General features: G+C 57.3%; 1 protein-coding gene across 1 annotated transcript in view; it reads left to right on the forward strand.

Moving 5' to 3' along the window:
* Window positions 1-5,529: 5,529 nt before the first annotated feature.
* Window positions 5,530-15,301, forward strand: part of LRRC75A (leucine rich repeat containing 75A) — a 42,649-nt gene continuing 32,877 nt past the window's right edge. Inside the window, exon 1 of the mRNA XM_027625509.2 lies at window positions 5,530-5,879. Within this exon, the coding sequence (XP_027481310.1) occupies window positions 5,628-5,879 (252 nt within the window). The 5' untranslated portion in view covers window positions 5,530-5,627. The remainder of the gene's footprint in view (window positions 5,880-15,301) is intronic.

A 15,301-nucleotide genomic window follows, 5' to 3' on the forward strand; every position in this document is an offset into this window, starting at 1 on the left:
TCTCTTCCTCTGCCCCTCCCCAACCTCCCCCCCCCACACACACCTGCCCCCATGCGCATGCTCGCACTCTCTCCCTCACTAAACATACATACATACATAAAAATAAAAAAAGTACTTTCTTTATTTTTTAAATATTTTATTTATTTGTCAGAGAGAGAGCACAATCAGGGGGAGTGGCCAGCAGAGGGAGAGGCAGCCTCCCCACCGAGTAAGGAGCTTGACTCAGGACTCCATCCCAAGACCCTGGGATCATGATCCAAGCTGAAAGCAAATGCCTAACAGACTGAGCCACCCAGGCATCCCCAAAAAGTAGTTGCTTAAAAGAGAATGACCGAAAAGATAAATTCTATGATCTTCTCTTAATAAGGTGATCCATCTCCCTTTAAAAAAAACAAACAAAACAGCAGTCCCATTCACAAGTTTCTTGAAAGAACAAGCTCCTCGATTCCCTGCAAACTGATTTCCTGAGGCTCATCAGTAGTTTCCGTGTCAACAAATCCCACCTGCATTTTAGTGCTCTTAGTGGTTCATTCAGTCATTTTATTGAGCGCCTGCCGTGTACAGACTACCTGATGCTAGGCTAACACATTGGAGGCGGCCATATGTGCCTTTTTTTCATTCGACAAGTATTTTCTGAGCTCCTCCAATATGCCAGGCACTGTGCTCTGTAGGCACTGGTGGACAACCTGCCCTTGGGGGGCCTATAGGTCATTACAGTGATGTCTGGTACAGGCAGTGGGACTTGAAGAAGAAAGAGGGACACCTAACTTTAGCTGGTGGGAGGCAAGAGACACTCAGAAGCCATCCCTGAGGAAGTGACATCCAAATTTAGTCTAAAGGATAAGACTAACGAGAGGATGAAGAAGGATGCTCCAGGCAGAACAGCACAGGCCAATTAACAGTAGAAACATGGTACAAGATAGGTTATGGTATTTGCAGGGAATTAGAGTCACACAGAGGAGGGTGCGGGAGGCATTCAAACTGGATCTTCAGGGATGAGTAGGCATCTGTTAAGGAGGTGAAGACATCCCAGGAAGACAGTGCTGTATGTGCAAAGGTGCAAAGTACATGCCATCTTGGGAGATGTGTAAGTAATATATGGGATGATGGCTGAAGCATAGGGCATGAGGACAATGTAGCACCTGGGGGACATGAATGCCATGTGTAGTAGTTTGGACTGAAAGTGACAGGAATTCCTGAGGGGGGAGCGGGAGGGTATGAGAGAGAGACAGAGTTAGTTTCCTTTTATAGTGATGGTTCCAACTACCACATGGAAGACACATTAGAAAGAGCAACACTGGAGGTGGGGAGACAAGTTAGAAAGAAGACTATAGTAATCCACTGATTGGGGTGAAAAATGACAGATCCTCAACAAGGCAGTGGCTATAGGATGTCATAGCTAAACAGCTGGATCAATGATATAAAGTAATATTAATAACACAGGCTTCCGAGTCAGGCAGACCTAGCTGTGAATCCCAGTCCTGCCCCTCACTATCTGCGAGCAACCTTAACCTGAGATTCCACTGCCTCACCTGTGAAATCAGGACAATAATAAAATGGACCTCACGGCTGTCGAAAGGGTAACATAGCATGATATACACAAGGAACACAACCTGAGACCAAGCACACCATGAATGTGCAAAATGAGAGCCACCGTCCTTGGCATCATTAACTGGACATGGTTGACCAAATGCACATCTTGCGAGAGACCAGAGACCACAGTGACTCCAGGGTCTCTGGCTCGCCACAACTAACAGAAAGCAGAGAGAGGAGAAGGCAGGTGGGGAAGGAGGCCTGGAAGAGGATGTGCTCATTTGTTGGGTATGAAGTGCCCATGCTTGGATGAGCTAATCCTCCAGTGGTCTTTTGCACTCCACATCTTGCTGTGTGTGTCAAGGGAGCAAGACCCTGACCACTTTTGACCTGGGCCACTTCTCAGTATTGTCTTTGTGGCGAGCAACCTTGAGAGATGAGGTGGTGTCTCCCTCTAGGCTTGCTTATTGCTTCCTATATGAGCAGTGGATTCCCAAGCTTGGTGTTCCTCGGTGATGCAAACCCACTGCTTGTAGAGCATCCATCTGGGCCCATCATGCTGCCCCCGTGGAACTCAGAGGCAAGGGAGACTGAGGCAAATATGCAGCTGCTCATGCCATGTGCTGTGTGTGCCTGAGTAATAAAGTCTGGTGTCTCTGATCCCGGAGTCTCAGGTCTTCTGCCAGCATCAAGGAATCGGCGACAGGTTAATTTATTAGCTTCTGAGTTAGAAAGAGAAACTTGGAGTCATCCATGTGTGCGAGGCAGGTAAAGCCATGAGTATAAACAACATCGCCTGGGAAGAGGTCAGGGGTGCACCCTGGGTAACACCAACAAGGAAAATATGAGGGTAAGAAAAGGAGCCCCCAGATGACCTCAAGAAAGAACCTTAGAGGGGAGTAATGCCTTACAAGCCAGGGGAGTAGAGTTTCAAAGTAGGCAACAGGAAGCGATACTGCTTAAAAGTCAAAAGTGATGAAGACTGGGGGCTCCGGGATGGCTCAGTCAGTTAAACGGGTGACTCTTGATATTGGCTCAGGTCATGATCTTGGGGTCATGGGATCAAGCCCAGCATCGGGCTCTGCACTAGGTAAGGAGCCTGCTTAAGATTCTCTCTCTCGGGGCGCCTGGTGGCTCATTGGCTGGGCATCTGCCTTCAGCTCGGGTCATGATCCCGGAGTCCTGGGATCGAGTCCCGAGTGGGGCTCCCTGCTCAGCGGGGAGTCCGCTTCTACCTCTTCCTCTGCCCCGCCACACCACTTGTTCTCATTCTCTCTCTCAAATAAAGAAATGGAATCTTAAAAAAAAAAAAAAAGAAAGAAAGAAAAGATTTTCTCTCTCTCTCCCTCTGCCCCTCCCCCCACCGCACACGCTCTCTCTCAAAAAAAAAAAAAAGTGGCCACTGAACTTAGCAACTAGGTCACTGGCAGAGACATTTCAATGACATAGTGTGGCCGGAGTGGGCGAGGAGTAAATGGAGGTAAACATCTTAAATAAATAGTTTCTGAAAAGCTTAGCTGAAAAGGAAAGAGAGAGGTGGGGCACTGGTGACCGGAGGGGACAGGGGCAAATGAAAATTTTCTCTGCAAACAGATGGGAGAGATTTGAGCAGATTATACACTAATGAGAATAAGCCACAAAGGAGGGAAAAGTTGAGTAAAAAATTAAGAGCAAGGGGCGCCTGGGTGGCTCAGCTGGTTAAGCATCTGCCTTCAGCTCAGGTCATGATCCCAGGGTCCTGGGATTGAGCCCCGCAGCACTACAGCTCCCTCTGCTTCTCCCTCCCCCTGATCCCAGGGTCCTGGGATTGAGCCCTGCATCACATCAGCTCCTTCTGCTTCTCCCTCCCCCTGATCCCAGGGTCCTGGGATTGAGCCCCCCGCATCACATCAGCTCCCTGCTCAGCAGGGAGTGTGCTTCTCCCTACCCTTGCTTGCGCTGTCTCCTCGCTCTCTTTCTCAAATAAATAAAGTCTTTAAAAAAAATTTTTTTTAATTAAGAGCAAGGAGAAGAAAGATGGAACCAGGTGTTGGAAGAAAAAGAAGAGAATGACTTTCAGACCCCAGGTGAGGGACCGGCCGGGACCCTCCTCCACTGACATGGCATTTGCACCAACCACACACACAAGTAGGCCAGCCTGCCAGCCCAGACTGTGGTCTGCCTCCAGGTGAGTGGACCCTCCAGGGTCCCTAGGGAGGGGCTTGGGTGGCAAGTGTCTCTGGTGCCCCCCCCGCCTGGCAGTCCTGCAGGTATCCACATGTTTCCCAGCCTGGGCTGTTTGGAGATGCCCACAGCTGTATTCTACACACAAAGGGTCCAGGCAAATTGGGAAGCTGTTGCTCCCAGGCCTGTGAAGCCAGCTTCCAGGAAGACTGAGTGCTCTCTGCCGGCAGGATGGGCATTTGGGAGCGGGAAGTCCACAGGAAAGAGAAGCCTGCTGTCGGAGATACAAGGCCTCATCCTCCAGGCACTCGGGGGTTGGCGGCGCAAACACCTATGGGAAGACCCAGGGATGCTCACAGAGGGAAAGGAACTGTCCTCTGCAGCATACCTGCACTCTGTTTGGAGTTTCTGCACCCCCTCATCTTATTCTCCCAATTCTTGACATAGCGTTCTCACCTCAACAGGACAGAGGAAGGAGCTGAGGGCTTGCCTGATGCCCGGGGCGCAGTGTGTGCTGGGCTCCAGCTCTCTATGACTTCTGTCCCTGTGGCTCACCCTGCCCTCTCCACGAAAGCAGCAGCAAGTGCCTGGGTCAGGGGCAAGCACACACCACTGCTAGCCCTCCTGCAGCCCAGCAGATGACACCAGGACAGCCCCCACCGCCTCCCAGCATGCTCTGTGCCCTGTACCAGGGAAAGTCCCCGAGTGCCTTGGCCTTCTCTCTTGCGGGGCCCTGGGTGGCTTCCCAAGCACCATCAGACTTCAGGGGGTCTGATCCCTTATGGGTCAGGCCTGGCAGAGGGAGGGGGCCGCAGGAATGTGCAGTGGGACCTCCCTGCAGGCACGCCTCAGCTTTTTTTTGCGCGGGATGACCACGAAGAACCTTCTGCAGAGGTGTGAGAGTAAGAACAAGAGAAGACAGCAGTTCTTGACACCCTGATGGTCCAGACCCTTTAAAAGACTGCTGGAAGCACCAGACGGACTCTCTCCATAAAAGGGCATGCACACAACACACAACCTTGCACGTAGTTTCTGGCTTTGAACACCACCAACCACCGCCCTCTCCCTGACCCCTGGGGCAGGCGAGGTGTCAAAGGAGCGTATATCAGAATCAGCCCAGAAGCTGGCTAAAAATGCAGATCCCCGGGCCCCACCGCGGAGCTTCTCATTCAGTGGGTCTGGGGCCAGGTCCAGGAGCCGGCGCTTTTAACCAACACCTCAGATGACTTAGGCGCCGATGCGCAGCGGAGCCCACTTTGAGAAACCCGACTCGGGCTGAGACCCACCCCCCCCCAAGCTCCAAAGTTTCCCCATCTCGTCGGGCGCACGGGCCGCCTCCCCTCACCTCCCGCGAGCCTCACCCTCGCGCGCGGTCGTGGAAGCATCTGGGGAACCTGCCGGGGACCCAGAGCGAGCGCCCCCGAGGCCTGCTCGCCCCCGTCGCCAGCGCACCACGGCCCCGGGAGGCGCAGCGCGGCGGCCGGCAGGGGGCGCGGTGCCGGGGACGACGCCGGAGGGGTGCCCGGAGGCCCCAGCCCGGAGCCGAGCGGCGGGAGGGAGAGGGGAGGGGAGCGCGGGGTGGAGGGGAGGGAGGCGGGAGGCGCGCGGCGGCGCGGAGCCGGGCGCGGGCGCGGGCGCGGGGGCGGGGGCCGGAGCCGGAGCCGGAGCCGGAGCCGGAGCCGGGGGCGGGGCGGGCCGGGGCGGGGCCGGTGGACGGCGAGCGCCCGGGGAGCGCGCCCCGGGAGCGCGGAGGGAGGAACGAGGGGAGCGCGGGCAGCCGCTCGCCCCCGCCCCCGCGCCGCCCGCGCGCAACAGTTCCCCCAAAGTTGCCGCGCGGGAGGCGGGCGCGCCCGGGCGGCCGAGGGGCGGGCAGCGGGCCGGGGACGCTGCGTCGCGGCCGGGCGCGGGCAGTGCCGGCGGGCGGCGGCGGCATGGGCACCCGGCAGACCAAGGGCAGCCTGGCCGAGAGAGCCAGCCCCGGTGCGGCGCCCGGCCCCCGCCGCGAACGGCCGGACTTCTGGGCGTCGCTGCTGCTGCGCGCCGGGGACAAGGCGGGGCGCGCGGGCGCCGGCGCGGGGCTGCCCCCCTACCACCGGCGCGTCGGCATGGTCCAGGAGCTGCTGCGGATGGTGCGCCAGGGCCGGCGGGAGGAGGCGGGGACGCTGCTGCAGCACCTGCGCCAGGTGAGCGCGGGGAGGGGGCGCGGGGGGGCGCGCCGGCCCCGGGAGCGCCCAACCCCTTGCCGAGCAGGCCCGGAGCGCCGAGGGCACCGCCCAGGGCCCCCTCTCGCGGGGATGGAGCGGGTCTGGCAGCAGGTGCCTCGGTGCTCCCGCTGAATTTGAGGCCTCGGGGCGGGGCGGAGGAAGGCTGGCCGGGTGAGGCCCGGCTGCAGGGGACCTGTTGGAATAATGTCCCCGCTTCTCTGTCCTCCACATGCAGAGAGGGAGGCAGGTCCCAGGGATGGGCGGTGGGAGCAGTTGCGGGGAGGGATGCCTAGTCTGGGCCAGGGCGCTTTTCTTCCTCTCCATCCGCTGGCAGTCACCAAGGGTCCTCAAGGAATGCGCAGTCGTCAGTTTCCCCAGGGGGGAGTCCAAGGGCACAGCCCTGGGACTGGTGAGGTGCCAGTCGCGAGGTCATTCGCCCACCCGGGAGGCGTCCTGGATTGCGGTTGAGGCAGGAGGCAGCGTTTATCTCCCCTGGTTTACTTGGACAGGTGCTCAGCCAGGAGCCACTGCTGAACAGTGAAGAGAAGGGAGGGGGGAGCTGCCTTGGTTTCCTATGTGAGTACCTGGCTGCAGGAACTTCAGAAGGCGGCCAGCACTCTGCCTTCAGCCTTTCCTGTCCCTGTCCCGCTGGTTAGGGACTGACGTTGCAGATCTGGCCAGTCCCCTTTGCTTTGGAGCTGCCCTGGGCGGATGCTGTCATCCACGTCTCCGGCTTGTTTTCCTCCTTCACTTTCTTTTGAGGGAAGTGAGCCCCCTGTTCCATGGATTTTGTTGAGAGAGAGGCAGGAGGGTGTGTCTCCTCCATCACCAAACAAGTTGTCTTGGCCCAGCTTTGGGGGGTAACCAAGTCCAGGTCCCATAGTCCTCCTCGATTGACCCCAACCATGGTGGAGTCCGCCACAGACCCAGGAGGGGGGACCTCGGGTGGCCTTTCTAAAGTTTCTCTGTCTCTAATGAAGGAGGCTGCAGGAGCGCCTTCCTTGGAGGCGCTTCCAAAATCTAATCAGACACAATCCCTCCAGGATTTTGTAGCACCCTCACAACTTTTGTATCTGGTGAGCTGTTACCGTGGACTGTGTTCCCAAGGTGTGCACTGCGCAGGGAAAAGGAAGGGAGAAGGAAGCAGGGGCTTGGGGACTTGGAAGACGTGGGGCTACTGCTCTTGCCTTCACTTTTCCACACAGCATCCAGAACAGTGCCTGAGATGCTGCTGGATCCTAGGTTTCTTCTCCAAATTGAATCATTAAAGAAAGATGACATTATGCATGGCATAACTTCAACAATGTGTATTTCTCTGTCTTTTGAAAATGGGAAACCAGCGGATGGCCTCTATGGAAACTCTGTTGCTTTCAAACAGAATGATGGATTTTCCAGACCATCGTATCCCATTACACACACCAGACATTAAGAAGGTTCTGTTGCTCCTCCAGTCCCTCTGAAACTGAGTGTGATTGCACATCCTGAGGCTGAACTTCTCCCTGGTTTTTGGAGAGTAGATAAGTTCCTGTGGCCTCTCGGGGTTGTTGAGACAGGGAGCTTTCCTGGGAAATGTTGGTCTTGTCTGCGGCCTGACACGCTTTGTAGTGACAAGACTAGAAGGACTGATGGGGGGCAGGATGGGGTTAATCAGATTTGCCCCTTTTCTGTGAAAGCACCAGGATAACTTGCCTTCCAGCGCCTGTGTCAGGCTCCCTTGACCTCTGGTTTGTGGGTGAGGTCCACGGGTCTCTCCCGAGTCTCCCGAGTCAGCGATGGGCCTGCCCGAGGGGCCTGGAGACCTGTCCTGTTGCCTGGAACATACGGATCAGGGCTTCTCCCAGAAATGGTCATGGACCCTGGGTGGTGTGAGAGGGGAGCCCAGGTGTCCAAATGTCCGTGAGACACAGGGGCTGTTTTCTAGGACCCTGAGGCTCTTTAGAGGAATGTCGAGCTGGATCTGTGCAAAGAGGTGGCTCTTTCTCCCAAATTGTGTTTCCTTTCCAGTTGGCTCCTCCAGTGTGGAGGTGGTGATGTTCAGAAAGGGAATGAGCAGCCACTGAGAGGAAGCCCCCCCCCCCCCACCAGGTGGGTCTGGGTAGGCCATGAGCTCTAGGGTTGGAGGAGACTTGGGATCTTCGACCCCTGTGGTTCTCACCCTCAAGTCCCTGAGCATTTTGAGCCCCAAGGAGCTATGGACACTCTTCCCAGACCAATGCACCAACACGTACAATCTTACAAGAATTCCAGAGTGTTCGCAGACCCCGAGTTCAATATGTGCTCCAGTCTGGTACCACACCTCCCCCACTACGTGACTTGCTCCGGGCTCGGCATTTGGAAACAGGGACCTCAGGACCTTGTGTGGCAGTTTGTGGCGGCTGCTGGTGTCACTGCTTCTGAATGCCCCCCTTTTGCCTGTAAGATCAGGAGGGTAGTTTCCCTGGTCGGAGATTCTTGGGTCAGTTGGTGCTCGGCACTTGCTGGAGAGGTATCAGGAGGCTTTAGTTAATGTTATCGATCCTGAGCTGGGGTTCAGGGGTTCAGGCAGAATGCCAGGAAGCTGCCCTGAAGGAGGAGAGTGATCCCTCTTTCTGCAGGAGCAGTGTACTCATGAGAAGAGCCTGGGGCCAAGGATCAGCTCAGGCAGCTTGCCTTCCAGTCCTTAGTCTGCTTTGACCTTGGACCCCAGCAGATAACCCCCCTGAGTTCTGTTTCCTCATTTCCCAAAGAGTAGCTGGAGGACTGAGCAGAGCAAATGCTACAAAGTATGTGAGGTTGAGTTGGCTGGCAAATCAAGATACATTCTCATGGCAATGGTACGAAACAAGAGACTCTGCCCTACTTTGGGGCTGGCCAGGCTACGGACAGGGTCTATGGTATCCTCTCTCAGGCCAGGCCCAAAGAGTTTTTGGATCTTGTCGACCTGGCCAGGGCTTCATGTAGATCAAAAGCTCAGGGCACGTTCAGAAGCAGTCTGGCGTGGGGAACACGTGGGGACAAAAGAAGCCAGCTGTGGATAGAGGAGGCCATTCCTCTCCCCATCCCTGGGCTCCATTGCTGCAGGCCTGACCCTTCCCCAGACCCTTCTCCCTAAGCCTTGGGCTCAGGCCTGCCATCTATAAGGAGCCCTGGGGAAGAAGTGCCTTCAGGCATGGAGAGAAGGCAAATGCCAGGCTATGGGGGAGATGGGCTGTCCCCTCTGAGGCCCAGCGGCCTCTCTGAGGCCCACAGATTGTAGTAGTCTGGGTTGTTGGCCAGCTTCATGGGACACTAGAATGAGGGGTCCGTTTCCCCAGGATACACCAAGCTGAACTGGCCCACCTCCTCAGGTTCACTATGCGTCCCTGCATTCCCTGAAAGACAATCTGATTAGATCAATTTATTGCCATTCAGTATGGTGCAGCCCTGCTGGGCAGAGCTGTTCCAGGGTTGGCCTGTCCAGTCCCATCCAATGGTGTGGCTTGGGCCTGGACGCCTGGTTCAGTCTACTGGCTTTACTCTATACCTGGGAGAATGAGCCATGTCAGCTAATGCAAAAAAAAAAAAAAAAGAACCCCCCCCCCCCACCGGGGCCTAGGGTGACTTGCTTCCCAGAGGGGCTGAATAGTGGACAAGCACTTAGAGGCTCCCTAGGGACCTGGACACTGGACAGGTGTTTCCCACCTGGAGTCAGAAAGATGAACAGAATGGCCTTGAAGGTCTCCTTTTACCTCTGACAACCCACCTAAGAAAATCTCTTTCGGTGAGCCACTTGGAAGGCCACCAGACACCAAACAGGGAGGCCCCCCCACCCTTGCCCTTGATCTGATCCTTCCCTGACCTGGAATGCCTTTCCTTCTTTCCAGTGAATGCTCCTTGCCTTTCTGAGGCCAGCTTTCATGTCAGCCCTTGGCTCTGAGATTCACTCGTCTTTTAGGTCCCACAACACCGGGGAGCAATTAATCATCTGCATATGGTTTTTCACCTGACATAGACTTTGTTGGTCAGACTAAGTCACGTGCTTCCTGAGCACCGAGACCCCGCCACCACCGTTGTCCCTGGCATGGTATTGAACACCCACAGGCCTGTGACATTCTGTAATCAGTCTGTGCACCGTGAAGCTATACATCAGCCCCCACTGTCACTGTGTGTCCTCAGAATGCTCTCGAATCCCCAGCCACAGCTCTGCATCTGGGGGCTTATCCACTAGGCGCTTAGTATGGTCATGAGATGTGACACGTTTGCCTCCTATGTGGCTGGATGTCTGGGAGCAGTGTCCTCGGGGCCTGGCTGTCCGTGGCAGCCTGCCAGGGGGTGGTGTTCTTGGAGAGAGGAGTGGCCCAGTGCCCGGGCCTCTGTGGGCACCTCGGGGATCCCATCCTACAGGTGCAGTCCGGCGCCTCTGCAGAGGTGGCGGGAGGGGAGCCTGGCCTCCCCGTTCCTGATCTGCTGCTTGTGCTGAATCATGTTCCTTTCGTCCACAAAAGAGAAACATCCCTTTTTAAAATCCACTGCTCTCTGACTGGGCTGGGCGCAGACATTTCCAGTTTATGAAGATGCAGAAGGAATCCCGTGCCAGGCCCTGCTTTGCTGGTTTACAAGACCGGAGACACGGCAGCCTCTGTATGGTCAGCCAGCACAGCAGGGCTAGGAGCTAGGCAGGAAAGCTCCTGCTTTCTGGAACAACTGTCCACCTCCTCAGAGATAACTAGCCTCTGCTTTGCTCTTTGTCTTCAGGGCTCCCAAAATACCCTGGGGGCCATCCATGGACACCCCACCTTGGTGCACCCCTCTTTGGTGCATGGTGTACCACCCCCCTTCCCCGACGTCATTTCATTTCCCTTCGTGCTTTCCTGGGGCAGATGCCATAGATCACGTTACTGGGCACGGTGGGGTTTCCAGAAATCCTCACTGAATGGGTTTTAGACTTCTCGGGCACACTCCCCCCAGACTGCTGCTCCTGGAACTCTGTGTCAAGAGGCAGCATGGTCTGGCTCAGACTTCTGGAGTGTTTCCACTCCAAGCATGGGGCCAGGTTATCCTTCCAGCAACCCGCAGAGTTGACACTGCCGCTGCCCCCCCCCCCACCGCAGGCTGTCAGAGGCTTCTCTGCCCCGCCCCCACTCCTGCAGGTGCGAGTCACCTTGCAGAAGAGTCACCTGGGTGATGAGGATCTTTCTCTGGCTTCCGCACCGGGATGCTCAAGGGGTGGGGTCAACGGCTGAGGAGATCCCCCCCTTCAAGTGGGGATCCCCGCCAGCTATATGCCCCCCTTTCCCTCCAAGAGCAGCGCTGTGGGGGACCCGTGAGGAAAGGGACACTCTCAGCCGCGCGCTCCATCCCCCCCAACCCCTCCCTCGCCGGCTATAGGGCAGCCTCATTCATGAGGAGAACCTGGAGGGGTGGGAGAGGAGCCCAGCTGTCCAAGATCGACTCAATCACTGTATCCTGGGCTCACTGTCACCAGGAGAGCTGGCTGTCCTGATGAGAACGGTGACCTTGCACAGGGAGCAGGGGTTGGGGGGCGGGGGTGCTCGTTACCATGCCCATTCTCCTCCCCACCCCGCCCACCGGCCCTGAGCAGTGCCCACGTGGCTCTCTGGGAGCATTTCCCAGCTTTTTTTTTTTTTTTTTTTTTTAACTCAGCTGCTGCTCAAAGGGATGTGGCATTTCGATGTTTCTAACTTTATCTTAAGCAGCATAGACGCAGGAGTCCGGCTGGGAGGGTGGGGGTGGGGTGGGGTGTCAGAGCAAGGTGTCGCCTGCAGAGGTGGCCTCACTTGGGGTCTGGGGCCGGTGCCCACCTCCAGGCTGTCCCCTGCCCCTGCTCAGCCCTCCGCGGCCATCCCTTGCTTCGGCTTCTCTTTGTGCTCGTGTGTGTCTCTCCGTGTCTTCCAAGAAGCAGACTCTTTGCCTCTTGTTAGTGGGCCCACCCCTGGTCAGCTACCCTTCTGCAGCACACCGGCAGCCTCCACGGCAGGAGGACAGAAGGGGCTGGCGGAGGTCGAGAAAGGGCTCCAGCTCATTTCAGTCTTCTGCTAGGTGCTCCGGGGCCTTGAGCCAGAGGGCCGGCAGTTGGAGAGGCCCCTCCTGTCTGCGCGTCGCTTTCTAGTCCATAAAGCGTTTTCCCGTGTTTATTTTCCTCCTTAAATAGTCTTGGGAGGTTGGCAGGATAGTGCTTACAGTAAAAAAAAAAAAAAAAAAAAAAAAAAAAGATGGGTTTTTTTAATATTATGAAAGCCCTGAATAATCACTGTAGCAAAAGATGAAAAGGCAGATGGGCAAAAAAGAAGACCGTGGGAATTAATCCATCATCTCTTCTACAGTCGTGTGCCTATGCCACCAGGCACTGTTCTTTTTTTTTTTTTTAAGATTTTATTTATTTATTCATGAGAGACACAGAGAGAGAGACAGAGGGAGAAGCAGGCTCCCAAGGAGCCGGGAGCCCAATGCGGGACTCGATCCTAGGACCCTGGGATCATGACCTGAGCCGAAGGCAGCCGCTTAACCATCTGAGCCACCCAGGCGCCTGCCACCAGGCACTGTTCTAAGCACAGGGGAGACAGCCGGCAACCAAACTGCACTCATAATGTTTCCCCCCAGTGCTTGGAGGGATGGTGAGGACCCAAGAGGCCGACCCTTGGGCAGCCATTTAGCATGGCCCAGTGGAAGGGCTCTGCAGGGGTGGGCCACATTCTACTGGCAGCCAGGAGCCCTCGGTTCTGGTCCCAGCTCAGACCCTTCCCTTCTCTGGCCTGAGCGCCCCCATCTGCAAAACGAAGGGGTGTATGGTTGAGATGGCCCTGAAGTCTTCTCCCACCACTCAGGTTCCAACCAGGCTCCCGTGATTTCCGCAAGACCCATTCATTCCCATCTGTGGTCACTTATTTCTTCCAGGCCTGAAGCCAGATGAACATTCATGCCCCGGGGTCTCTCCCTTGTCCCCAACCAGTGTGAGAGAGCCGGGACACAGGGAGGGGCTCCTGGAGGGAAACAGCCCCCTGGGGCTCTGGGGTCGACCCCTACACACCCCCCACACTGGCCACTGCAGAGGCTGGCCTGTCGTGCATGCAGTGGTCCTAGATGACCCAACCCTCTGCTGACTGAAGAGAGTAGTCACGCAGCGTGGGGGGCAGAAGCCAGAGCAGGGGACCTGCACACCTTCCCGTAGCTCTGGGCGTCAGTGCGTGAGCAAAGACCAGTGTTGACAGAGGCAGTGTTGTCCTGTGAGCCCTGCACCCGGGGTGTCAGGAAAGAGAACAAGGCCTGTCCCCAGGCTTGGCCAGGCCCTGCTGGGACCTGGTGCCTGTGGGACTCATTCAGGCTTCCCCTCCCCTCCGACCTCCTCTGCCCCCGGGAGGCTGCCTGGGCCCCCCTCACATCTGCCTCTCTCCCCTCCCTCCTGTAGGCCCCCTCCTGGGTGCCTCTCTGCTACCCCCAGAGACCCAGGCTCCCAGCCCAGGCAGAGCCGGGGGCCTTGTCCTCAGGGCAAGACCCCTGCCCAGCACCCTCTGCAACCTGGCCGTACTAGTGCTCGGTTCTTTTCACTCGGCAGACGCTCTTCCTGAGCATCTATGGGGTGGACGGCCCCAGGGCGAAGTGGGAAGAGTCCTGAGCATCTACAGGGGTGGACGGCCCCAGGGCGAAGTGGGAAGAGTCGGGTGAGCCACGGTGCTCGTTTTTAGGGGGCTAAGAGGAGCAGCTGATACTGTGGATGGTAGCGAGTAAGTGTAGAGTCCGCCGTAGCTGGTCAGATGCCCGCTCTGTGGTTGACTCTGGCCACAGATGCAGGGAGGCTGGGCTGGGCAGAGAGCCAGAGGAGTGGCCCAGGGGGGCAGGGCACACGGCACTCCTGCAGGGCTCCCAAGTGGACACCCGCGCCGAACCTGGAGGCTGCAGGAAGCCCACCCTCCCGTCCACTTCCTAGTTGGGGCTTCGCCCCACCTGCCCCAAACGACCCCTCCCAGCAGCCCTGGTGCTCAGGTCTGGCCCTCTCCCGTGCATCCGGCCCTCCCATGCCCTCAGCCTGGGTTCCCCAAGGGCACAGCAGTGCCCCCACAGGGAGCTCCGGCTCTCTCTGTGCCCCTCCAGGCACCCCACCTCCCCACAGCTGCTCTCCCCGGGGAGCTCCCAGCCACAGCTGCAGGCCATCCGGGGTAGGACCCCCAGGGGAGACGGGAAGCCCTCCCCACGCAAGCGTACCATCCACCTGCAGGGAGCCGGCGCTCAGAGCCTGCATCCCGCTCCCCCTTCCTCCATAGCCCCTGGTGCCCTTAGTTCTGTCCATGCGGTCACTGCCTCCTGGTGCTTCGGGCTCAGGCCCCACGCAGAGAGGCAGGAGTGGGGCGGGCCCCCCTCGCACGGTGCTAGGGGCTGACGGAGCCCGGGAGAGTCCACCCTGGACGTCAGCTCGGACGTCTGGCCCGGCACACACTGTACTGCAGCAGGGCCACACACACACACACACCCCGCCCCGTATCGACTGTGGGCAGGGCTGGAGGAAGAGGGGGACAAGAGCAACAGGGTATGGGAGGGGGGGGCGGCTCTGTGATCAGTTGGATGGTCCCAGAGGAATCCCAGCTGGGAACAGAGCATGTCTTTCTGATTTTCACTCCCGGTAAATAGACTGGAACTGTCCACCCCCACTGTCCTGGAGGCCTGCGCCCATAGCTCAGATACCGGACCAGGGCAGGCATCCCTCTGCTGAATGCCAGGCTGCCTCGCCCCGCCCAGCCCCGTCCTTCCTGGCAATGTCACCATCCACTAACTGCCTGACTCTGCTCTCCTCCCCACCCTCAGACCCCGCTCAGGCCCGCCACCCTGGGAGGTGTCCTCCTTTGCACCCGTCAGGACCCAGGTGTTGAAGATTCAGACTCCAGTATGATACAGTAAACTCAGTGTGACTCTGAGATTTTGCCGAGATTGGTTTACAATCTCTTACTTGGGGCTCCTGATGGCCTTCCCGTGGGGCTGTCACTTTCTCCCTGTGTAGGTAAGAGAATAAAAGCAGAGGCTACTGAGAAAGAAGCATGGGAGGGGCTCTAGGCCCACCTGGCCCCAGGTGCTGGGTCAGACCTCTGGCCTTCTAATGGGCCACCTGACCACCTTGCCTATTGTGGTCCCATTGGTTCACTCCTGGCTGTGATCCTGTGTCCCAGCCACCAGAGAACAGGAAAGGCTGGGGTTTGAATGTCCTTAGAGAACCAAGGGGCTGAATCTGCCCCTTCCCCCTCCCTGGAGGAATTGGATAGAGAGAAAGGGGTTCCTGTGGTTCCCCTGCTCCTGACAGCCTAAGGAAACCAAGGACTTTGTTGGTGTGGAGGCCATTAGGTGAATCCAGGTGACCCAAGGATGTCTCATCACATTGGTTTCTTTCAGGGAGATGTAGGGCATCTCCTTGTCCATCCAGTTCCCTTGTGAGAGGT

This window comes from Zalophus californianus, chromosome 16 (assembly GCF_009762305.2).
Source record: "Zalophus californianus isolate mZalCal1 chromosome 16, mZalCal1.pri.v2, whole genome shotgun sequence".
Lineage (NCBI taxonomy): Eukaryota > Metazoa > Chordata > Mammalia > Carnivora > Otariidae > Zalophus > Zalophus californianus.